The 27,702-nt window shown below is 31.9% G+C and overlaps 1 protein-coding gene across 1 annotated transcript; it reads left to right on the forward strand.

Annotated features, from left to right (window-relative positions):
- The first annotated feature begins 3,575 nt into the window (after positions 1-3,575).
- LOC139511931 (uncharacterized) lies at positions 3,576-26,061 on the forward strand. Its single transcript, XM_071299121.1, has 11 exons — positions 3,576-3,993; positions 8,538-8,751; positions 8,999-9,111; positions 10,294-10,327; positions 11,429-11,515; positions 12,533-12,612; positions 15,034-15,183; positions 20,614-20,797; positions 22,365-22,518; positions 23,197-23,288; positions 25,736-26,061. The coding sequence occupies exons 1-11, from the start codon at positions 3,734-3,736 to the stop codon at positions 25,832-25,834; spliced, it is 1,467 nt and encodes a 488-aa protein (XP_071155222.1). The 5' UTR covers positions 3,576-3,733; the 3' UTR covers positions 25,835-26,061.
- Positions 26,062-27,702: the final 1,641 nt, after the last annotated feature.

A 27,702-nucleotide genomic window follows, 5' to 3' on the forward strand; every position in this document is an offset into this window, starting at 1 on the left:
ATTCATATGGAGAACAATTTAACGACTGATTTAAGTAGCGGTAACAGGATGGACATGAACCTCCCGTACGCTGATTGAATTTAGTTTGTAGATTATATGTTACATACAATGATAAAGAAGCTACGATTTTTCGTTAGAGTAATACTAAACATTCTTAAAAAGTCCCTTTTGCAGATATCAACATGATCAAGGCGATCAGAAAATCGGAAAAAAAATCATTTGAAAAGTGTTTTTCTGAGACTGTACGCACACAAATACCCCCAAAATCGAACTTCAACACAAATTATACAGTTTAATTTTATCAAAACAGATTTAAGATGTGTTTATTATTACCTTGAAAAAATCAGCCTCCTGCAAACATTTGCTGCAAGTCTGCTGCAAACTTGCTCGGCAGACTTGCAGCGAACATAGAGTCCGTGTTTGCGGCGTGTTTGCTGCAAATACGCTGCAGGCCTGCTGCAAACAATTTACCATGCAAATGAGTGTTTGCCGCAGACCTGCTGCAAACATTTATATGCAAATGAGTGTTTGCTGCAGACCTGCTGCAAACATATTTATGCAAATTAATATTTCTCCTGCCTGTTTGCTGCAGACCTGCTGCAAACATTTATATGCAAATGAATGTTTGCCGCAGACCTGCTGCAAACATATTTATGCAAATTAATCTTTCTCCTACGTGTTTGCTGCAAACATTTTTATTCAAATCAATCTGTTATACAATGTCATGTTGTGTACACATCATTTTATCTATATTACACAGCAAATTCTTAAAAAGTTATGTTACATCAATCCATTCATAAAATAATTCAATTACTTTATCATTTGAAAAATTGTCATAGCATAAGTTTATACCCTTTAACATGTTTATAAGTTAAATTAATTTCAAGTACGTTCTCAAATGAATTACATGCATGAATCTAAAGTTAAAAAGATTTATTTGAAAACTTGTTTGCGCATATAATGTTCTGAATCATAAATCCGACAAGCTTTCATTTGAACCATTACAACTGAAATTTCCATTAGAAATACAAATTCTATCATGGGTATACTAAAAATTCGACATTTTTTTTAAATGACCCATATATCAGTAACAGGAAAAAATTAAATATCGTTATCAATTCAAGGCCGTAGCGCATGTTCTTTTAAAGTGAGGCATTTCGCCGAGCGGAGCGAGGCTAAAAATTTTTGGGCCCTTTTTTTTTTAGCGGGGTTCGGATGCATGAAACGGAAGAAGCTTATTTCAGCATTACTATCTTAAATAAAAAACCAAAAAATATATAACAGACTGAATGCGGTTTTTTTATTAGAACGTGTGTTGAAGCTTTTTGATAGTACAGGTCATAGGAGAATCGGATATATTGCATTCAATACCAAAAGGCAATACTTGTATTTAAATCATTAAATGGTATGGTTCCTAACTATTTACAAGAAAATTTTCATTTTACTGATAATCAAAATTATAACTTACGTTCAGCTGATGAAAAAGTATTAAATCTTCCAAAACCAAAAACTAATTTTTTAAAGAAAACATTTACATATTCAGGTTCTCAAATATGGAACAGTTTACCAAATGAAATAAAAATGAGTAATACACTTTTATCTTTTAAAACAAAATGTTACAAATTTTTCATCAATTGTGCAAATTAATATGCTTTTTCATTATTATTTAAATACAATTGTATATTGTGTATAATATAACTTTATAATACTCTATGTACTTATAAATATGTTATTATTATTTTGAGGACTCTCAGGAAGATTAGTTTTAACTAATGGGATCATCCTCTTGAAATAAAGATTATTTATTTATATTTATTTTATTTATTAGCAAGTAACAAAACAAGTTTCAACTCTGTTGGTCAACCAAAACTTTCCGATTCTCCTATGACCTGTACTATCAAAAAGCTTCAACACACGTTCTGATGTATATATATATATTTATGTCCAACAGCAAGTTATAAGCTTCTAAAAGACGAGAACATATTATAAGTTTAAGTCTTTGGTCTGACCTACCGTTCGGGGTTCGAACCCACGGCCTACCGCAATATAATCGATGGAACACGCTATCATACAACCAGACAATGCTAATAATAATAATAAAACAAAGAAACACAAAAAAAATATTTTCAAACAATACCAAAAATATATTTCATGCTTTTATTAAAGATAAATAAAAATCATGAATTGCCTTATACATTAAAGACTTCCATATAAAAGGCGCTTCATGATTTTGTTTAAATTAATTATAAATAATCATTATTTTTTGGTCAATGAAATATTTTATCGATTTGCATTTGCGGCATGTTTGTTGTTCAGTGTGTAAACATTGGTAGATTTAAAAATAAACCAAGAAAGTTATATAAGCCAGCATACTTATCGGGGGTGTTTATACTCATGAGTTTCCCTTTTCATCTTTTTTTCTCTTTAAAGAACCCGTCTTCAACCAGTTTTGTAACGACATAAATAAGATTTGTTTCAATTTGTGTATTTTGATTTGTAATCGGGACACTTATTTTTGTTACCGTCACCGCTATGCATGTAAAATAATTAATATTCAGAATCGCTGCTGCAGATTGGAAACACTGTATGAAGTGTGCCGGTAAATAGTTTGAAACTTGAAACTCGCATATTGATAATGTAAAATACATGAAATTAAAAAAAATTGCCACTTCTAAAGTTTGATCGTCGTTTCAAAAGTGAGGCATTTGCCTCATTTGCCTCCATTACGCTACGGCCCTGCAATTGATATAAAACTGTTCCCAGATTAATGTACTAGTACTGTCAACATAATAAATTTTGGTCAAAAGTAAACTCACAAAAATACTGAACTTAGAGGAAAATCAATTCAATGCGGAAAGTCCATAATCACATGACAAAATCAAATAACAAAACGCATCAAAAACGAATGGACACGAACTAGCTGTCATATTCCTGACTTGGTACAGGCATTTTCAAATGTAGAAAATGGTGGATTAAACCTGGTTTTATATTAGCTAACCCTCTCACTTTGATGACAGTCTCATCAAATCCCGTTATATTTACATTGATGCGTTAACTAAACAGACACAACAAATAAAATAGTCAAAATATGGATACATCAGTCATCATCGTATAACAATTTTAAAAGGAACAATTTAACAGAACACAAAAACATCTATCTATACATACACATTCATTGCTTTGTGTGTCTGACGTCAGAAAATTAACTTTACGTCAATCAGATGCTTATGACCATTAGACTATAGATAACCGATTAATATACGTTATTCGCATTTAACCAAACGGTCATTAAGGAAGATGACATGCAAAATGTCAAAAAGCACGTGCTACTTTCGTGATGGTTTATTTTCTTTATTTATGTGGGAAATAAAATTTGCAAAATATGTCAAAAAACGAAACAAATATTATGGAGATAAATTACATATCAAATGACAGGGAAGAATAAAAAAAACTGCAGTTTTGTAACCCTTTTTAATTTGATACACTTTTGATAACTTTTTGAAAGTTAAGTTAGAAAAAAGTATAATTTATAATTTAAAATACTCTAAATTCGTTTTCTAACAAGCTTTGATAAAGATATTTAACCTCGGTCGTTAAGTAGGACATTCGTTATTACTTCATGAATCTCAGCTGTTTATAAGTACATTAAACATTGATATTATTATAAAAGGTACTGTTGAATTATCTGAAAGCATAAAATTTGATCTGAACGCATATTTGGAAAGGAAGAAAGATGTTGTCAACGTTGAGAGTTCTGCCACGAATGATTGGCATCACTGCAACGGAGAATCTGATAAAACCGGCTAATGGGATTCAGCTAAAAAAATGTTTAAACAGAAATTTTCACAAATGTAGAACTTTATCGCAGAGAACAAATGTGTTGCCAGTATTTGAGGATTTCCCACAGATAGATGTACCAGAGTACAAGGAACAACCTGAAGAAGCAACGATTTTTCGAGGGATGGAAACAGATTTTCCATGCTTAACAAGAAAGTGAGTATTTCTTTTAATTAACATACCCTCCTTTTTGTGGTTACATAACAGATCTGATCATTGTTTAGAAATGTGTGACATTTAACCCTTCATTTTGTGACATAACCTTATCTTGTGCATTTCACATGTTATGATGGTTGAATGTCAATATTTACCTGTACATGTAGGGTCATATGCTATGACATAATTCATTCATAACTTTTTTTTTACTTTATCTATAGACAATGAATTGCGTTATGATATAACTTTATTGATACAACCCATAAAAAAACAATCATGTTATTCTAACCTAAATTTTTCATATTCTAGTGTTGACTCTGCTCAGCACAAAAGGATGAATAGTTTGCTCACATTGAATAATGTTAGATTACAATATCAAGATAATTTGGGCATCTTCTGTCATCTAGGATTGTATAAAAGCAGAAAAAAGGCCTATTTCTTTAATGTTACATTATTTTTATACGCCCGTCGTCTTTTAGACGGGACGTATTATGGTATACCGTTGTCCGTCCGTCCGTCCGTCCGTCATCCACACTTCGGACAATAACTCAAAAACACTTTCACCAATTTCCATGAAACTTAAGTGAATTGTTTATATCTATTGACGTAAGCTCCCTTTCGTTTTTTTTTAATTTCAGATTTTAAGTTTTGGATTTATGGGGCTTTATTCATAAAAAAGGGGGGATTTTCAACACTTCGGACAATAACTCAAAAAGGCTTTCACCAATGTCCATGAAACTTTGGTGAATTGTTTATATCTATTGATGTAAGTTCCCTTTCAATTTTTATAAATTTCAGATTTTAAGTTTTGGATTTATGGGGCTTTATTCATAAAAAAAAGGGGGATTTTCAACACTTCGGACAATAACTCAAAAAGGCTTTCACCAATGTCCATGAAACTTTGGTGAATTGTTTATATCTATTGATGTAAGCTCCCTTTCAATTTTTATAAATTTCAGATTTTAAGTTTTGGATTTATGGGGCTTTATTCATAAAAAAAGGGGGATTTTCAACACTTCGGACAATAACTCAAAAAGGCTTTCACCAATGTCCATGAAACTTTGGTGAATTGTTTATATCTATTGATGTAAGCTCCCTTTCAATTTTTATAAATTTCAGATTTTAAGTTTTGGATTTATGGGGCTTTATTCATAAAAAAAAGGGGGATTTTCAACACTTCGGACAATAACTCAAAAAGGCTTTCACCAATGTCCATGAAACTTTGGTGAATTGTTTATATCTATTGATGTAAGCTCCCTTTCAATTTTTATAAATTTCAGATTTTACATTTCCGTGTTATGAATTTTTATGCTTAAAAAAGGGGGGATTTTCCAATTTTGGGACAATAACTAACACTTTCACAAAATTTTATGCAACTTTGATAAATTGTTTATATCTATTGACATAAGCTCCCTTTCCATTTTTATAAATTTTAGATTTTACGTTTTCTTAAGTAATGAATTTTTATACTTAAAAAGGGGGATTTTATGAAACTTTGGTGAATATATTAATGTAACATCCCTTTTGATTTGTATATATATTTCTAGTTGATCATATAAATTCATTTACAGCAAAAAAGACAAGTTAAAAGAGCAACGGGCGTATCATGCGCTAAAGCGCAGCCCTTTATTTGTATTTTCAAAATTTAACACAGAAATGAATTTGATCAATGTAAAACATATTTCCTCTTAAAGAAGAAAATTATAAGGTAATTGCATGGTTTATCTTATTGCTAACTAAACTTGCAACTGTTTTTACAAAAACAGAACATTTTTTTGAGTGATTCAATCTTTTTCATCACACAAGGGGAGATAACTCTTATAATTTAATTTTATAAAGGAATGTACAGGGAATTACCTACAGGTATCATTTGCATATGTTTTGTTGCAAGAAAATAAGTACATTGGTTCTTGTATCAATTTTATTTTTCTGAAAGCAAATCATGAGAGCTACCTTAAAAATATCTATTGACCGTTGGTTTCCCGTTTGAATGGTTTTACTCTAGTAATTTTGGGGCCATTTATAGCTTGTTGTTCGGTATAAACCGATGCTTTGTGTTGAAGGCTGTACCTTGACCTATAATGGTTTACTTTTATAAATTGTTATTTGGATGGAGAGTTGTCTCATTGGCACTCATACCACATCTTCCTATATCTATATTGGTAAGTTCTTTAAATACACACAAAGTTGATTTTGCAAAGTATTAGACAAAAAATTTCATTTTGGTGATAGAATTAAGATATATATGAGTAATGGCTCTGATAATGATTTTCCTCTACATCTTCAACAATGCTTCATAATATTTTTCTCAAAAATATTCATGTACATTTGTACTTTCTAATATTGAAAAAGTTGTGAACGAATCCAGAAATTTACGCTCCACTAGCTATTAATCACAATACATGTACTGGTACACTGTATTGGTAAAATATGCAGAAATTAATAAAAACTTGTGAATGTACTTTGTCTGCAAAAGATATTGTCACAATGGTAGCAGTCAGCCTCAATTTTTGGTGTTCAAATTTGAAAGTAGGGGAAAAAAAATAAAAGATAAAATTGCAGAAATATGCAGTATAATTCATGTATATATGAATTGTAGATTAATGTTACCCTATAACTATTCCTTATGAATAATTTAGATTATTATTGATGATTATCAAGTACATTTATATTTTATTTTGTCATATATTCATAGATGAATTGTATCATGTGTAATGTTGAATTAAAAACTGAACTCCATTTGTAAATAATATTATGCATAATTATGTTTTATTGCAAGAGTAAAATATACATGTAATATTGATTTATTGTTTCATGTAATGGTACTCATTTTTCATGGATTTCGTTGATCATGTACATGTTGATATTGAAAACCATGAAATTGATTTTTTGAAATGTTCAACTTCTCTATAAACTTTGATAAAGCTATAAAAAAAGAAGTGTTCCTCAATCCATAAAAAATAAATACAAACACACAAAGGCAAATCCCCTGCATTATGCTGCTTATTGCATATACAAATATATACCATCCATGTGTGAACTCAAAATATTTTGTCTCTTATTAATTCCATACATGATTGAAAGCTGAAGACCTATTGGTGACCTTCTGCTGTTGTCTGTTTTATGGTCGGGTTGTTGTCTCTTTGACATATTCCCCATTTCCATTCTCAATTTTATCCTTTGATATACATTGTTGAATTACAAGTCTTGATACCTTCTTTATGTTCTATGGATTTACATTATAATTGAGTGTCATGTAGAGTTTTTTAAGGTGAATTGATAGATATAGGAAGATGTGTTATGAGTGCCAATGAATGAGACAACTCACAATTTATAAAAGTAAACCATAATAGTTCAATACAGTCTTCAACACCGAGCCTTTGCTCACACAGAACAGCAAGCTATAAAGGGCCCCAAAAATTACTAGTGTAAAACTATGATGTATATTTTCCTCTCTCATAACTGACGTTTGCAGATGAATGTATGAAATACAGAACTTTTTTTTATCCCAGTTTGTTTGTTTTTTAATGAGCATTAATGAAAATAATGTTAAATCTGTAAAATCACAGGGAGAACTGGGCCACAAGGCAAATGTATCTCATTTGTATAATTATTTTTGGTGTTAATTTTTTACGGTTTTAACTAATCTGCAAATTTTTTTTTTTCATGTAGAAGTTAAGACTTACATGTGTATATAGCATTTCATCTGACATTACATATATGCACTTTACTTATTATCAGGTTTAACTATATATGGGCCAAACTTTACACTTATTATCAGGTATAACTATATATGGGCCAACTGTGATATGTAAATAATTATAAAGATAAAATATCAGACCATAACTGACCATATGATTAGGTCAAAACAAAAAGTACTTGTTTTTGAACTTTTGTTTAGTAAACATACAGAATGTCAGTCCATTCAAAGGACATGTGACCTATAAAATTGAGAATGGAAATGGGGAATGTGTCAAAGCGACAACAACCCGACCATTGAGCAGACAACAGCCAAAGGCCACCAACGGGTCTTCAAAGTAGCAAGAAACTCCCGCACCTGGAGGCGTCCTTCAGCTGGCCCCTAAACAAATATGTATACTAGTTCAGTGATAATGATCATCATACTAAACTCTGAATTATACACAAGAAACTAAAATTAAAAATCATACAAGACTAACAAAGGCCAGAGGCTCCTGACTTGGGACAGGTGCAACATTGCGGTACACTATTTGTTATATGCATCTCAAACAAAAATTTAATTACAATCATTTTCACATCCTAACACTGTATATTATTGCAGATACTATTGCCATTTAAAAGAATTAGTTTTGCTATCGTGTACAGTAGATTTATGTCTGTGTACAGCAGATTTACGTCTGTAGTTCCGCTTGTCATTGCAGTATAGAAGATTTTGCAATCGTGTACTCAGTAACATCAGATTTTTGTGATAGCCTTTTAGAGGATGTGTTTTTTAACTGATTTACTAATGCCCAGACTTCTGGAAAAATGGTTCACTATCATAGCGTTTTATTTTATTTTTTCAGTAAACTAAATGGACCAGAACCTGAGTATACCAAGGTTGTATCAGGATACAAGACATTTACATCACAGATGCCCTTCCCGCTCAAGTACAACCATGCTGTGCTTCCTAATCTCACGATAGCTTACGAAACATGGGGAGAACTGAATGAAAATAAAGATAATGTTGTACTCATTCATGCTGGTTTGTCTGCAAGTTCACATGCAAAGAGTCATGAGGTATAAGAATAGTTTAGCTTTTATTCAATTCAATGTTTTACAAAAACTTTTACTATAGTGTCCTACATCTGACTTCAAAATGATTCAGCAGGTTTTGAAAATAAAGAGGTGTTTTATTTTGTCCACTAGCATTTTTGGCAAATTTTGATAACTGTATTATTAATGGATAGAATATGTCGCCAGGTCTGTGGTTTCCATGTGAATTATTGATAATAAAATTAATCCCTATCATTGTTTTATTTTTCAGGACAACATGTCTCCAGGCTGGTGGGAGAAGTTTGTAGGATCTGGTTGTGCTCTTGATACAAATAAATTCTTCATTATTTGTACTAACAGTTTAGGCAGCTGTTATGGTTCGACGTAAGTAAATAACTTATTTATGTTATTTTTGAGTGTTATAAATACTATAAAAGTATTGTAACAATAGTAGGCAAGAGATATTGAAATTTGCAACTAAAGTTCATTTGCATAAATTTATATAAACTTATTTAATTATAAAACAATTGTAAATTCTTGTCAAACATGAAAAACATAAAAATCACATGAATGTTAGGAAGTCACAATGCATCACCTAGGATGTACGTGTTTCCTTTCTTGAAATATACAACTTGTAAAATCTGATGATTTTGTTGTTTTTATTGCACCAATGAGGGATGTGACATGAAATTAACATATCAAAAAACCACAGTGCTATGCTGAATGTAACAATAAAAAATGTGTCCAGTAAAATTAAATTTAGCATGATAAACTTCTTTGGTACACTTTCAACCAGAATAATCAGAAGGCTTATTTGGGTAAACTGTTTCTTTGCAACTGTCAGAACACAAACTTTATTACAGTTATATCCACAAAAAAGTGTGGAAACATTTTTTTTACTTCAAAGAGCATGTAAAAGTCTGATGTTCAGTTGTAATAATCATGCTGTCCCTACTTGTTCCATGCCTATGATCTGGAAGTTTGTGCAACTAGTTCCTATGAGCAATTCTATTGCACAGAATTTTTACAGTTTTGTCATCTGGAAGTTTAACGATCATCAAAAGATTGAAGCATATTATATTGTCATCTTTTTCAAGCATGCCACTTTATTGGATTGCTGAAGTCTTTAAAACTTCTCATTAACAGAGTTTTGGGAATGTGTTAGAGTTATCTTTCTTTGACTAGTTTGAAAGCTGTAAAATTTTAACAAAGAGGAAATTTTTACACATGTTGTTAATTTTTTTTGGCATAACGATGAAAACAAGCCAGCGGTGGGTTTTTGGTTGACGCTGCAAAGTCTAAAAAAACAGAAAGTAGTTTGAAATGGCCTAAATTGATTGATTGTATGATATTCATTATTGAATTTTTCTCAAATTTTGGATTCTTAGCAATTGTTAAATTTGAATGCATCATTATCTAGACTTGCTAATTTATTGTATGGTCATTACAATATGTTTTAAAAAGCCTAAAACAGTATTGTTTGACGTCGGATACTTTATGTAAAGTTTGAAATAAATTATGTGTTGCTAATGCTTGCAGATTTTTATGTGGCATATTTTCTTTCAGAGGACCATCGTCAATAAACCCAGTAACAAATAAGGTATGCTAGTTCAGGGGACATGGACATTCATGTTCAGGGCCTCCTGTAACAGTATATTCAAACCGATTGGGTTGTGCTGCTCAGAATAACAAAATAAGTTAATTTCCTGCCATTACGAGAATGTGATTTAAATGTTATTTATTTCACTTCTTAAATGAAGGACGTCAAGATTAGAATTAAGATATTTTACTCTCCGTGATACGTTTAATATAGATGTATTCATTAAGAAAATGATAATTGTTATAAGACGTGTCAGACTTAATTATTGTTGTACATTTAACCAAGAGCCTTTTGAGCAGCACAGCACTGCGGATTATATTTTAATTTGTTTTTGTTTGTAGCTCAACTAGACCAAATTATCTATTTGAGCTAATGTCATCACTTGGTTTTTGTCATCTTCGTCAAATCATTTTAAAACAGATATTTTCTTTTTTGAAACCACTGAACTGGTTTTAACTAAATTTTTGTGAAAGTTCCTATAGGTATGTGTTGAATTTTCTCACTGTGTTGAAGACGTATTGCAGTTCCCATCATAAGTAATCAATTAAATGCATGTGAAGTCATTCAATGTTTTGTTTGCATAAAAATTGTTTTACTAACAAATTAATTTTATTTCATATTCATATGTTAAGACAAATTGCTGATAAAAAGAATGAATTAAATAGTAGTTTCATTTCATCAGAACGAATAACAGCTTGTCCTGGCTTGCTTTCTTGATATTCTTGCTTATAAAGTTAGTATCAAAAACAAAAATGCCATTATTCTCTGATGACTTCACTTGTTACTTGAGTATTCATGGCTATTAAAATGACAATGTCTATAGAATATATTCAAATGTATGACTGACAATCGTTATCTGTACTCACTGGAATCTTTGTAAACATTTAATTAAAGACCTAAAACCAGAACTTATTTAAGTTTATCTAGTAGGTATATTTTGTACCGTAGAAACACTTGTTAGATGTATTGGCCATTTTCCCCCTTTTCATTGAGGAATAGAATAACCTCTACTTTTATATGTAGAACAGATAGTTTTATTGTTTAAATGCACAGTTTCACAGAATGGAAAATAGTATTATAACATGGGTTTTATAATTTCAGAAATATGCTACAACTTTCCCAGTAATAAGTGTTGAAGATATGGTCCGAGCACAATTTCTTTTGCTGGATAACTTAGGTATTGAAAAGGTAAGTTATTTTCTATTATTTCTACATTATTATTTTCTGATCACATATGTGATATATTAACTAAAATATCATTGATTATTACATTAGTTGCAATGAATTTCATTGATTTCTCAGTTAAATAAAAACCAATAATTTCACATGTGAAATAAATGTGGTTATTTCACTCCTCTGACGTCATACAATAGGCGTTGTCAAGAAGTCGATAATGTCGGATCTAAACAAATTGTAAATGCATAGAAAAAGATATAGTTCCTTGCATTTTCTACTTTAATTTCATAATAAAAAAGCCATCTTCCAATGTAAAAAGAACACATAATCAAAGAATTCCAATATCGAAAAATATTCAACTTGTGACCGACCAACACTAATAATTAATTCATGCGCTACACGCATTTGTGAATTAATATGTTGTTTTGTCATTCGTCAAATATTTTTCTCTATTTGAACCCTTCGATAAGCTATTCTATAAGTTCTAATTACCAGTTATTGAAATAATTGTTGATTCAACTGCTAAACCGAGGTTAAGGCAAATAAGATTCTATATTTTTTTCACAAGCAAACATTATCAGTGAAAATGGACATCATACTGAACTCCAAAACATATGAATGAACTAAAATTAGAAAAACACTTTTTCATCACTGGCATCTTACTTTCTTAGTGATATCTTTTGACAAGTAACACATTTGGGACTGTTCGTTTAAACAATTACTCTTTTGATGGTAGGTATTACTGGAAACTTGGTGATTTCTGTAACTAATATCTGAAACATCAAAAAAAAAATACATCATAACATACCGGTAAACATATGTCATGAATTTTAAAATGGATGCAACTTGTTTCTTGGATACCCTGGTAACCTTCATCACACACAGAAACACACATTGGGGTACTAGTATGTGGTTTGTTGTCAAGCGAATTGCTAGAACTTTTTTAAAAGGTTTTAATGTCTATTCACATCTTCTTTCCTTCATATCTATAATGACTATTATATATTGAATAATCTTTGTATTTTACAGTTACACAGTAGTGTTGGTTCATCATTAGGTGGTATGTGCTCTTTACAAGCAGCAGTTATGTACCCTGAAAGGGTAGGCAGGTGAGCATTCAAGGTCATTCGAGAAAAAAAATATTTGTTTCTTGGGCATTATTTTTGTGGAGTCTCTGACTTTTGTCGCAGAAAGCTAGGCATTGGGATAGTGATTCAGCGGCGGTGGTGTTAGCTAACTCCGTAAAAGCTTTATATTTTAGAAGGTGGAAGACCTGAATGATGCTTCATACTTTGTATATAGATGCCTCATGTTATGAAGTTTCCATCAGTCAAATGTCTAATGTTCTTGACCTCATTTTCATGGTTCAGTGACTACTTGAAAAAAAGTTAAGATTTTTTTGTAATGTTAAATTATCTCTTATTATAAGTAAGAGGATAACTATATTTAATATTTGCATACCTTGCAAGCTTCTCATGCCCGTCAGACAGTTATTCACTTGACCTCGACCTCATTTCATGAATCAGTGAACAAGGTTAAGTTTTGGTGGTCAAGTCCATATCTCAGATACTATAAGCAATAGGTCTAGTATATTCGGTTTATGGAAGGACTGTAAAATGTACATGTCCAACTGGCAGGTGTCATCTGACCTTGACTTCATTTTCATGGTTTAGTGGTTATAGTTAAGTTTTTGTGTTTTGGTCTGTTTTTCTTATACTGAATGCAAAAGGTCTACTATATTTGGTGTATGAAATGATTGTAAGGTGTACATGTCTAACTGGCAGGTGTCATCTTACCTTGACCTCATTTTCATGGTTCAGTGGTCAAAGTTAAGTTTTTGAGTTTTGGTCTTTTTTTCTAATACTAAAGGTCAACTATATTTGGTGTATAAAAATATTTTATGATCTATATGTCAGTTGTGCAGGTTTTATTTGACCTTGACCTCATTTTCACGGTTCATTGCTTAGTGTTAAGTTTTTGTGTTTTTGTCTGTTTTTCTTAAACTATAATCAATAGGTCAACTTTATTTGTTGTATGGAAGAATTGTAAGCTGTATATGTCTGCCTGGCATGGTTCATCTAATCTTGACCTCATTTTCATGGTTCATTGGTCAATGTTTAGTTTTCTTGGTTAATGTTAAGTTTATGTCACAGTTGTATTAAGCTTTATATGTAGGACTATTAACATAATCAATGGTTAGTAAAGAAGGTGAGACATTTCAGTGTGTGCACTCTTGTTTAACATTATTTTTTTTTGTTAGGATATTTAAGTACACATATATAATACCTGATAATTTATTGTAGCAGTATTTAGAGTTAAGTGCCTTTTTAACCAGATTTTTGTGACAAAAATGTTGGTTATCGATTTGGGGATGTACGGCGGGCAGTCTGGCGGTCAGTCGGGCGGGCGGCAACCAAATGTTGTCTGTGCATTTACTCATGAACCATTCAACCAAAGCTTTTAAAATTTTAATATGTTGTTACTGACAACAAAATGAAGGTCAAGTTCAATCATGACGATTTTGACTTTTACCGTTCAGGAGTTATGGTTCTTGAAAGATTGAAAAATGGCATTTCCAGTCGTGTCAGTGCATTTACGCATGAACTGTTCAACCAAAGCTTCACAAATTTTAACATGTTGTTACTGATGACAAAATGGAGGTCAAGTTCATTAATGACGATTTTGACTTTTACCGTTCAGGAGTTATGGTTCTTGAAAAATGGCTTTTCCAGTTGTGTCCGTGCATTTACTCATGAACTGTTCAACCAAAGCTTTTCAAATTTTAATATGTTGTTACTGATGACAAAATGGAGGTCAAGTCAATAATGTCAATTTTGACTTTTACCGTTCAGGAGTTATGGTTCTTGAAAGAACAAAAAATGGCGTTTCCATTCATGTTGTTGCATTTACTCATGAACCATTCAACCTAAGCTTTTCAAATTTTAATATGTTGATACTGATGACAAAATGGAGGTCAAATTTAATAATTGACGATTTTCACTTTCACCGTTCATCAGTTATGGTTCTTGTGATATTGGCAGGACATAAATAAATGTTAATAAATTCCGGTTTGCTGTAGTTGTGACAGCCTCTTGTTTACTTTATTTCAAATGACTATGTTGTCTTGTGGTAACAGTCTACTCTATCACACTCTCAGTTATCAAATTTTGATTGGTCTGCACAAGAGGGTGACATTCTTAAAATTGTCCCCCTATGTCATGGGATATAGTAAAGTTTCTCCCTGGTATTAAGCAATCAAATTTATGTCATTTAAACATGAAGCATAATAAAAAATAATATATTTAAACCAATCCAAAAAAAACTTTCTAAAGATTCTGATATTTAGGTTATTATTCTTCTATTAAACTAGCTAACTATCAGGGTCCGGAAATGGTCATATATGCCAGTCTTGACCTAAACTGAAAGTATTTTGTCCTAAATGAGTAATTGGGATTTAGGACAAATTTTATTTTTTTACAGAAACAATTTCGGTCTATCACCATAGCGATCATATTTTTATTTTTTTGCAGATTAATCTCAATATCATCATGTGCTCATTCCCACCCGTCCTCCATTGCTATGAGGTATCTACAGAGGAAAGCTATTATGTCAGATCCTAACTGGAACAAAGGTCACTACTATGGTGCTAAATATCCTAAAATGGGGATGAAACTTGCAAGGTAATTTTCAGGGAGCTAATGAACTGTAAAAAGCAAAATATGTTTTTAATTTTGGAATTTAAGAACAACCCTTAGAACCTGTGCTAACTCTGCATTGGTTGCTTTTACCATGTTGAATAAAATCCCATGTAGGACTCATCCTTCATCTCATTTTATACTTGAATTAACACTTGAGTTTGCAATGTTTCGTATAGTATGTAAAAATATGGTCAGGAGTTGTCTCCCTTTAAACAGTAATGTTGATTTATGATTTATAATTGCAGTGTTTAAATTTCAATTTTGACCCAAGAACAAGCATATTTATGATGTACTGTGAATTCATTGATTTTAAATGGTACCAATTTTTGTGGATTTTTAAAAGAAAAAATGTATTTTCTTAGATTTTTAATTGTGTGGTTTTCACTTGGGTAAATGTGATCTCCGTAACTGCAGTTACATATATCCAAAGATGGCAGACGACTTTCTAGTCAATATTTGTTTTGTCGGTTTTGTAATAACTATGTTCTGTTCTTCGGTATTTCATGTCTTTATAAACTTATTTAATAAATTTGAACCTGAAATACTATGGGTTTTTTTCATATTTTATCTGCTAAATTAAGAAATTGGTCGTCCAAAAATACGCGATGATATGGGTAACTGTAAAGACTGATATCTGTAACTGTATTAAACTTTTAGAAAAGGATATCCATAACTGTTTGTTGTTTCTACGTCATTCGGTTTTAATAGATTGGACAAACATTTTTTCTGTAATAAAATTGTCATAAATTTGTCAAAAGATTAGCAATTATCACAGCATTAGAAAAATACCAATTAAAGAACTTCCAAATGAACCAGCTAACAACCCAAATGCAATCTAAAGGAATACCATGCAATCTGATTTACTTTATACATATCTTCATGCCTTTAAATTGTCTAATAAAGCATAGTGGTTCAACATGTTCATTGAGGACTATGCCAGAATTTGTCCAAATGTGTCAAAATAATCAGGTATCTGAGGAAACGTCGAATTCATAAGTTGAAAAAATCTGTGACTGATCGACCAATTATTAAAAAGAAAATTTAGTATAATTGCCAATGAGACGACTTTCCACAAGAGACCAAATGACCCAGCAATTAACAACTATAGGTCACCGTAAGTCCTTCAACAATGACTAGATGCCAAATAACGAAAAACAAATATTTAACACATTAATAAACGACAACCACTTAATTACAGACCCGTGACTTAAAACAAACACATACAGAAAGTAGTATACTGATCAGTCTTTTGTAGACAAAACGCTCGTCTGGTGTAAATACAAAATTTTATACTGGTATCTAGGATGAGATTATTTAAACATATAAACGGGTGCAAAACCCTTTCCCTAACCTGGAACAACGGTGTAATAGTACAACATGTGAACAAACTATAAGAATCAATTGAAAAAGGCTGAACTAAACTCATCAGATGGGTCACAGGTACAAATAAAAATACACCTGACAAAAACACAAAGTGGACGAGGGCGGTAACTTTTACATCCCAACAACAAAATGAAAACTTAGAACAAATATAAGAATAATCACAGTTACTGACAACTTGTTCAAAGAATTAACAGCTACTAAATAATTGCATGTATCTAAGACTAAACTATCCATCATTACACATCCAATGAATTTGATGTAAAGACGTCTTAAAAATAGTACATGATGGTCTTGTTGTATAGATTATAGGTACTGACTCTGTTTATCATTTATGGCGTTCTTTTTATCTCTATTTTTTTAGCCTTTTTGGTTTGGTCCATTTTAAAGGATATTCTTTTGGCGTGGCTCGGTACTCATACATCCTGCCATTGTGTAATCGTGCACCAGTCATCTTTGTGCTTGTCTGTTTTATTTTTGCTTACGTTCTTTGTCTGTATGCTATTTTGTTTTTCTTTGTTGAAAATAGTTATTTGTTTTAAAAAGAATAAGATTATAAAACAATGTTGACTGCTGTACCCCATTTTTAGCTCACCTGGCCCGAAGGGCCAAGTGAGCTTTTCTCATCACTTGGCGTCCGGCGTCCGGCGTCGTCCGGCGTCCTGCGTCCGTCGTCGTTAACTTTTACAAAAATTTTCTTCTCTGAAACTGCTGGGCCAAATTTAACCAAACATGGCCAAAATCATTATTTGGGTATCTAGTTTAAAAATTGTGTCCGGTGACCCGCCCAACCAACCAAGATGGCCGCCATGGCTAAAAATAGAACATAGGGGTAAAATGCAGTTTTTGGCTTATAACTCAAAAACCAAAGCATTTAGAGCAAATCTGACGGGGTAAAATTGTTTATCAGGTCAAGATCTATCTGCCCTGAAATTTTGAGATGAATCGGACAACCCGTTGATAGGTTGCTGCCCCTGAATTGGTAATTTTAAGGAAATGTTGCTGTTTTTGGTTATTATCTTGAATATTATTATAGATAGAGATAAACTGTAAACAGCAAAAATGTTTAGCAAAGTAAGATCTACAAATAAGTCAACCTGACGAAAATGGTCTGTTGACCCCTTTAGGAGTTATTGCCCTTTATAGTCAATTTTTAACCATTTTTCGTAAATCTTAGTTATCTTTTACAAAAATCTTCTCCTCTGAAACAACTGGACCAAATTAAACCAAACTTGGCCACAATCTTCATTCAGGTATCTAGTTTAAAAATTGTGTCCGGTGACCTGGCCAACCAACCAAGATGGCCGCCATGGCTAAAAATAGAACATAGGGTTAAAATGCAGTTTTTGGCTTAACACTCAAAAAGCAAAGCATTTAGAGCAAATCTGACATGTGGTAAAATTGTTTATCAGGTCAAGATCTATCTGCCCTGAAATTTTGAGATGAATCGGACAACCCTTTGATAGGTTGCTGCCCCTGAATTGGTAATTTTAAGGAAATTTTGCTGTTTTTGGTTATTATCTTGAATATTATTATAGATAGAGATAAACTGTAAACAGCAAAAATGTTCAGCAAAGTAAGATCTACAAATAAGTCAACATGACCAAAATGGTCAGTTGACCCCTTTAGGAGTTATTGCCCTTTATAGTCAATTTTTAACCATTTTTCGTAAATCTTAGTTATCTTTTACAAAAATCTTCTCCTCTGAAACTAATGGGCCAAATTAAACCAAACTTGGCCACAATCATCATTCGGGTATCTAGTTTAAAAATTGTGTCCGGTGACCTGGCCTACCAACCAAGATGGCCGCCATGGCTAAAAATAGAACATAGGGGTAAAATGCAGTTTTTGGCTTATCACTCAAAAACCATAGCATTTAGAGCAAATCTGACATGTGGTAAAATTGTTTATCAGGTCAAGATCTATCTGCAACAACAAAAGAGAGTTATTAACGACCTCAGCTGGCTATGCAACCCTTGCACAATCAACTGAATTTTGCAGAAATCATTAATAGGATAGATTGCCCTTATATGATAATTTTTTATTACCTTTTTGTTTTTTTTGGCAAAAGGGGGGGGTGGGGGTTGCGTAAAAACAAAACAACTTCACAACTTTCTCATTACTTTGCATTTCTCGTTAGATAAATTTTACAAAATTCTCCCCTGAAACAACTGTCAAATTTAAACAAACTTGGTTTAAATCACCACAAGGATATCCAGGGACCACTGTGTATGATGACCCTGCCTGCCCACATGGCTGAAATAAAACATAGGTTTCAAACGCACTTTTTAGTATTATATCTCTGAAACTAAACGACAGTACAACAGTTGCATTTATCATGCATCAATTGTAAATAAAAATATCAGGTGAGCGACACAGGGTCCTTGGACCCTCTAGTTACATATTATATCTGTTTGTTTTGCTCACACATTGTTGTCAATATAATGTATTATAATTTATGCGACTGTCATACAAATGCGAGGCTTAGCAAGCTACACTAGGTTTAATCTACCATTTTTTTACAAAAGCAAATATCTGTACCAAGTCTGGAATATAATTTTAAGACAGTTGTTAGCAATAAGCTTGATGTGGTTGAGCTTTTAATTACATTTTGCCATTTGCTTAAAGTCTTTCCGTATTCAATTTTTAACCGGATTTTTGTGACAAAAATGTCGGTTATTGATTTGGGGATGTACGGCGGGCGGGCAGTCGGTCGGTCAGGAAGGCGGGCGGGCGGCAATCAAATGTTGTCCGTGCATTAACTCATGAACCGTTCAACCAAAGCTTTTAAAATTTTAATATGTTGTTACTGACAACTAAATGAAGGTCAAGTTCAATAATGGCGATTTTGACTTTTGCCGTTTAGGAGTTATGGTTCTTGAAAGATTGAAAAATGGAGTTTCCAGTCGTGTCCGTGCATTTACGCATGAACTGTTCTACCTAAGCTTCCCAAATTTTAATATGTTGTTACTGATGACAAAATGGAGGTCAAGTTCAATAATGACGATTTTGACTTTTACCGTTCAGGAGTTGTGGTTCTTGAAAGATTGAAAAATGGTGTTTCCAGTCGTGTCCGTGCATTTATGCATGAACAGTTTTACAAAAGCTTCCCAAATTTTAATATGTTGTTACTGATGACAAAATAGAGGTCAAGTTCAATAATGACGATTTTGACTTTTACAGTTCAGGAGTTATGGTTCTTGAAATATTGAAAAATGGTGTTTCCAGTCGTGTCCGTGCGTTTTCTCATGAACCATTCAACCAAAGCTTTTGAAATTTTTATATGTTGTTACTGATGGCAAATTAGAGGTCAAGTTTAATAATGACGATTTTGACCTTTACCGTTCAGGAGTTATGGTTCTTGAAAGATTGTGAAATGGCGTTTCAATTCACGTTTTTGCATTTACTCATGAACCATTCAATCTAAGCTTTTCAAATTTTAAGATGTTGATACTGATGACAAAATGGAGCTCAAATTTGATATTGACGATTTTCACTTTCACCATTCATCAGTAATGGTTCTTGTGATATTGCCAGGACACAAATAAATATTAATAAATCCGGTTTGCTGTCGTTGTGACAGCCTCTTGTTCTTGGTATTTTCGTTATTTTACTTTTTTCGTTATATGCGATATGCTTGTCTTGGTTGAAAATGTTTCGTCTGAAATAAGCTACATAAGTTCCTTCTCTACCTGTATATAGCTAACTAGACATAGTATTTCAGTTTCAAATTTAGGAAATTAGTCCTATAAGACACGAAATTTCCGAAGAATAGTACATCATTATTTCATAATCGACAAAAGTAATATTGACCAGAAAGTCGTCCACCATCTTTGGATATACGTAACTGCAGTTACAGAGATCACATTTACCCCAGTGGTTTTGTATGAGTGTGCATACAAGTGTATAGAAAATGTATACTTCTGTGAACATCTAAATTTGTGCTTCACCTGTTCCAATAAATACAGGAAAATTTGTTTTACACTAATAAAAAGGAATCCAAAATATATATGTTTATGATTATATTTGTAGGGAAATTGCTACAATAACATATAGAAGTGGACCAGAATGGGATCGTCGGTTTAATCGAGACAGAATTGATACGACATGTCCACCAACTCTCTGTCCGACATTTTCTATAGAGAGTTATTTAGAGCACCAAGGAGAAAGCTTTAGTACTAAATATGACCCTAATTCATTACTTTATATATCAAAAGTAAGTATTTGTTATCAGAATTTAAAAGATGGTAAACTTGGGAGCCTCTATACTCTGTATTTGTCAAAAATCTTAAATGGTCGATTGATATATATTGATAAATTTTACCACAGAATCAAATCAACGAAAATTGGTATCCCACGAATAATAATGAATCCACTGAAATAAAGACATATAAAAGCTTTTAGAATTGGCTGTTAATGTGAAATTAATCAAGATGTGTTGACTTCATACTATGGTTTTTTGTCGAGCCTGCAACTTTTGTTGCAGAAAGCTCGACATAGGGATAGTGATCCGGCGGCGGCGGCGGCTACGGCGGCGGCGGCGGCTACGGCAGCGGTGTTAGCTAACTTCTTAAAAGCTTTATATTTTAGAAGGTGGAAGACCTGGATGCTTCATACTTTGTATATAGATGCCTCATGTTACGAAGTTTCCGTCAGTCACATGTCCAATGTCCTTGACCTCAATTTCATGGTTCAGTGACCACTTGAAAAAAAAGTTCAGATTTTTTTGTAATGTTGAATTCTCTCTTATTATAAGTAATAGGATAACTATATTTGATATGTGCGTACCTTTCAAGGTCCTCATGTCTGTCAGACAGTTTTCACTTGACCTCGACCTCATTTCATGGATCAGTGAACAAGGTTAAGTTTTGGTGGTCAAGTCCGTATCTCAGATACTATAAGCAATAGGGCTTGTATATTCGGTGTATGGAAGGACTGTAAGGTGTACATGTCCAACTGGCAGGTGTCATCTGACCTTGACCTCATTTTCATGGTTCAGTGGTTATAGTTAAATTTTTGTGTTTTGGTCTGTTTTTTTCATACTATATGCAATAGGTCTACTGTATTTGTTGTATGGGATGATTGTAAGGTGTACATGTCTAGCGGGCAGATGTCATGTGACCTTGACCTCATTTTCATGGTTCAGTGGTTATAGTTAAATTTTTGTGTTTTGGTCTGTTTTTTTCATACTATATGCAATAGGTCTGCTATATTTGTTGTATGGAATGATTGTAAGGTGTACATGTCTAGCGGGCAGATGTCATGTGACCTTGACCTCATTTTCATGGTTCAGTGGTCAAAGTTAAGTTTTTGAGTTTTGGTCTATTTATCTAATACTATATGCCATAGGTCAACTATATTTGGTGTATGGAAATATTTTATGAACTTTATGTCAGTAGCGCAGGTTTCTTTTGACCATGACCTCATTTTCACGGTTCATTGCACACTGTTAATTTTTTGTGTTTTGGTCAATTTTTCTTAAACTATAAGTAATAGGTCAACAATATATGTTGTATAGAAGCATTGTTAGCTGTACATGTCTGCCTGGCATGGTTCATCTGACCTTGACCTCATTTTCATGGTTCATTGGTCTTTGTTTAGTTATTTTGGTTAATGTTAAGTTAATGACACAGTTGTAATAAAGCTTTATACTTAGGACTATCAACATAATATCAATGATTAGTATAGAAGGCGAGACATTTCAGGGTGTGCACTCTTGTGATTTAAGATGTATTATATTTTCTTATGTTATGTAGCATTATTTATATATTTGTCTTTTTTAGGCAATGGATTTATTTGACATAGCAGAGAGTTACGAATCCCTTCATGCAGGTTTATCTCGTGTCAATTGTCCCGTGATGGTTATTGGTGTACAAACCGATATTTTATTTCCAATTCGACAGCAACGAAAACTTGCCACAGCTCTACAGGAAAGTGGTAATATGCTTTTGACTTACAGTAAAAAACTTGAATCATTTTTTGGATGTAGGCAGGTTATGGACTAGAAACTCTTTCCTCTACTTGGTAAAAGTGTCAATTATTAATATAGAGTTATCTTTCTTTATACAATAAGCTATTTAGGCCAAATAAAAAAGTATGTGTGGTTCCAGTTACATCTGAAAAAAAGTTAGGGTAGGTAGGTAGGGATTTTTTTTTATTTTATGTTTTTTTTTTCACATTGAGTCTATGGGAGCAACATTCTGACTTTAACAGTGCTTAAAGAAAAATGACAATAAAATCTTTAGGGTAGGCTATTTTTAAGCCGAAAAAATGTAGGGACAGTAGGGTTACTGGAACCACACATATATTTTTATTTGGCCTTAGAGCTTATGTTTACACTAGTTTTATGTAAGTCTTATTGTGCTGTACCTCATAAACATAATTGTAGTGAGCAGTGTATGAAGGTGTGAATGATCATGTCAAAATTTGTAATCCACAAAAGTCCTCTGTGATTAGGAAAATTTTAATTTTAATTTGAATTTATAATGAGTTTAAATTTAATAGAGTATTTTATCATGACAATTCAGTTTATTTTTGACTGATTGAATGAATAAACAATTTATTTTTGACTAACAAAATTGATGCAATTTTAACCCAATTGTATTTACGTTACAGGTAATCCAGCAGTGACATTTTATGAACTGAATTCTTTATATGGACATGACACATTTCTATTGGATCTGAATGGTGTTGGAGCTGCTGTGAAGGTACAGTATTTTTAAGGTCAAACAATTGACATTTTTTTCTTGCCTTAGTATGGATTCTCGTCTAACAGTCAATTTGGTTTTCATTGTGACTTTTCACCCTGTCATAATGTCATTTCATTCATACAAAACGTAAGCCCAAACTATGAGAATGATTTGCTTGAATAATTCTGTTTTAAGAAAATAACAATCATATTGCTTTCTAAAATACCTTTTTTATGCTGATCAGATTGAAAGAAGAAAAATGTAGTTTCCATGAAAGAAGACTTCTCTATGAAAATGAAGTTCATAAAAAATGACAGTACATGCATTTCTTACGCACATTATAAGTTTGTTTACTTATTTGAACAAGGTATTGTGAAGAGACAGAAGGTTATCAAAATAGTCATCACCAAAATTTTCCTCACATGTTTTCATAACTTTTCACAAAATTGTAACATTTGGAACGGTTTTTTACATGTTTTCATAACTTTTCATAAAATTGTAACATTTGGAACGGGGACCTAATTATTTTCCCCATTGAAACGCATTGAAAATCAAAGTAAATAAATGGGGTCCTGTTCAATTAATGATTTTGATAGCCACCTTGGGACTTCTTATTCATGTTATGCATTAATTTTGAAGTGTCGTAGTACAATCTCAGTGCCTCATGGCCAGCATTCTGTTGCAAAATTTTGTTTTGATTGACAACAAGGCCAGTCTGTCTACTTCTGGGGAAGAATAAAGGGTAGAATTTAGGCAATTTACTCTATGTACTGACACCAGATTACATTTAAATCAATCAAAAATTTTACAGAAATTCAACCTAGAAAGCCTACCCTTTCAAATAAATCTACATTCAGTTACAGAACTAGAGTTATAATAACACTACACAATTTTAGATAAAAGTTATATACTTTTATTAAGAACTACATTCATGTACCAGACTGGTTTCGGTAACTGGGATCCTACATTTAAAGTAGCAGCCAACAAGTGAATCATAATTATCTCCCTTTGTGCCATTTGGTGAATTCAAACAGTTTGTGAAAAGATTGGTAGTGTTTATGTTTTTTTTAAGAATATTTGATTTTTAATTTTATTATTAGGTAAAGCTTGCATGAAATCCAATCAAAACCTTTTGGGACTGACTTGATACCTAAATCTTCCAAGGCTTATCACTACCTTTTTGATACACAAAATATAGTGCATTGATCATAACATTCTATACATCCTATCCATGAACATTTCCAGAAATTTAACAATGTAATATATGCTCAGATATTCCAGACACAAGATGAAGTTACACTTGTCAAGAAAATTACATAACTTTTGCAAGGTGCAGGAATCTAATATCTGTTCTAATGTCATTGTTAAAATCATCTTTAAATTTTTTTAGAGTTATCTTCCTTTGTCTAGAATTGCAGTTAAATCTACTACGATGAATGCAATATTTAATTTCACTTCCCACTGATAAATTGAAACAATCTTTACCATTCAGTACTTACAAGCACTTTGATATATCATAAAATATTATTTGTGTCAATGTGTAGTTTTGCATTTGTAGATCTCCCAATGGTTAACAGAATCTCCTATTTGATTAAAGTTTATTTTTAGAAGTCTTCTGTACATGCTGTAATATAGAAATAACAGTATAAAAATAAGGAGATGTGGTGTGATTGACAATGAGACAGCTACCCACAAATTTCAAATGAAGTGAATGTTATCAATAATGAGCGACTGTACAGGCTTCAACAATAAGACAAACGCATACTGTATAATCGGCTATAAAAGGCCTCAACATGAAACATATGAAACAATTCAATTGAAAAAAAACGTCATAATTTATAAAAACAAAATCAAATATGTCAGGTCTTTTATATTGACTAATGATTTTGTGTCAACTTTGCAGTAAACATTCTGTCTTGATTGATTTATTTTACAGTACATCATGATCATATGATAAGAAAATACAAATTAATTGACTGGAAAAAACAACATCTGTGTCATGTGACACACTCTCTCATGTGATAAATATTGACTGTACAATAGATAATGACAAAATGTAAATGTAAAAGGTGGGATTGAATGTCACAGCTGTCATTTGTTTTTGTTTTTTTGTTGTTTTCTTTCTAAGATCATCTTTAAAACATTTGTACCAGTTAGTACATAAATTTTCCTACGTCATCCTTTGGATATCTTGTTTCAATTTATATTGTATAAGAATGAATTTTCTTCCAACAACCAACATGACTCCAATAACAAAAAGTAAGAATATTACATAACTTTGTTTGTCCAATTTGAGACCTCTAACTTTAGTTTGCCTAAACCAATTAGTTTGAACTTTTATAGATGAATATCACTACAAATCAAAATGATCATGTATTTTTTTTTAGATTTATAAATGTATATGTTTTTATAGAATCCTTCAATATGGTCTCTTAATATTCAGATGTATGTTTTCTTTTTAACAGGGCTTTCTTGAGACAGATTTAAGAGAATCAGGAATTGAAGTGCCTAAATCTCAATATGCCTCAACATTTTCACACAAAAAAGACAGAGTTTTGTTCTAAGGAAAGTGTTGACAGATTTACATGTTAAAAGTACAGTGTTTAATACTAAACCAACCAACAGTATGCTTACAGATTGACATATGAAAAAGGATCAAAGTTATTTTTATTTATTGGATTTTTTTTCTTGTTTATGATAAAAACCTTTGTTGACACAAAACCCAAACACAGGTTTTCAATGTTTATCTTCATTGAGATAACAGCAGAATTAAATTTGATTTTTAGCTAAATTTTTTTAAGAATGAAGATATAGTGATACTATATGTTAGTAATAATATGTATTGGACTATATGAAAAGTAAACCATTAAACAATGTCATAGTAATAATCACCCTCAAAATCATCTGTTCTTACAGATTTGATTTTATTGATATTATATCATAATTGTAAAGGGAGGGGGTTTCTCATACAAACAGTAGATTCATTATTATTCGTGAGACATAACTTTTTGGAGATAAGGTAGTTATTAGTAAAGGATAAATTTAAATGTTCAACAAAGGACCAATTTTTCATAAGCATGTATGCAGACCCTAGCAAAACATTTAAATCTAATATCAACAAATATAAAAAATAAAAATCTGTTAGCAACGGACATACAATTTGTCTTCAATGCACTCAAATTGGTACCCACTAAAACAAAAGGATCCACATTATATAACAATAAACCTTGTAATAATTCATTGTCATGGATATTCTCATAATGTCAATTTTAACAGTGTATCTCCACAAAGTTCGGCAGGAAAAAAATGTCTCTTGACCAACCAGATTTCTTTTCAGTACCAATCCTGGAAACTTCTAATGCTTTTGGATCCACATCACAGAATAAGACTTCACAATACAGACAGTATTATCCCAATAAAAAACGATCAATGTAGTAAAATAAAGGAGAATCACGTCCAGTACTTGGGACATAAAAAAGAATCCAAAGGTCCACTAGGTGAAATCCTGTGACTTTGTTCAGTCATTGGTGATGTATAAGAGCACTGGTGAAATAGATCATGTTCTTAGTTTAATTTTTTTATTTTCTTTAAAATTGTTATATTCATATGCTTCTTTGTATTAAACAATTTATATTAACTTTTAATGCAATCATTTTTGTTCAATATAATATTTAGTGGCAATTCAAATTTATAGTAATGGCAATCATTGTTTATTATTTAGTGGCAACTCCAATTTATATTAATATCAAGGAGGTTATATTAGAAGGAGAGAGGACGAAAGACGATAATTACACATAAAATGTTACCGACTTTTCTGTAAGTGGGTGTTAATTACTTGAGATCGACTCTGTCACAGAGGGAGATTTTGTCCTAATTACATACCCGAGTAAGAACGGAAACACCCGAGGTGTCATAAACTGACCGGAAATATAATTATTGACATATTAATACGATTTTTTGTGATATTTTTTATTAAGTAATTTAAAATTAAAATTTTATGTTAAAAGTTAACTTCTAACCAATAGAAATGAAACGAATATCTGTCTCATTGCCGTCAATGTTAATACCAACAGAAAGCACTTTTACGTTGTTCCCGGTAAATTTCTCTATGTTTCAATTGCAAATATTCTTTCCGGTCGTTACCGGTCACCGTAACTAAAGTACTTTGCATATTCATATATTTTCTATAATTATTACCTGCCAATTCTCATCAACAGGAATTGACAGGTGAAGCGAAAATCTTTGTTTAAAGCAATGTAGTGTTGAATAAAAATCGCACACTAACTTTCCTTCAAACCCTCATAACTTTGTCATTTCTTTATCTTTTTTCACGGTAGACAGACGATTGATTTTGAAATTGCGCGTCCAATCTTTTTCCATATCATAAACACCTATACACTGCATTGTTACCAAAAATACACCTGAACTCTAA

The sequence above is a fragment of the Mytilus edulis genome, chromosome 2 (genome assembly GCF_963676685.1).
Source record: "Mytilus edulis chromosome 2, xbMytEdul2.2, whole genome shotgun sequence".
Taxonomy (NCBI): Eukaryota; Metazoa; Mollusca; class Bivalvia; order Mytilida; family Mytilidae; genus Mytilus; species Mytilus edulis.

Excerpts from the sequence above, each read along its gene's own strand:
- LOC139511931 (XM_071299121.1), top strand. The coding sequence starts at position 3,734 with ATGTTGTCAACGTTGAGAGTTCTGCCACGAATGATTGGCATCACTGCA. Across the intron at positions 3,994-8,537 it reads TTTCCATGCTTAACAAGAAA|TAAACTAAATGGACCAGAAC; the intron begins GTGAGTATTTCT and ends TTATTTTTTCAG. Across the intron at positions 15,184-20,613 it reads ATGGGGATGAAACTTGCAAG|GGAAATTGCTACAATAACAT; the intron begins GTAATTTTCAGG and ends TTATATTTGTAG.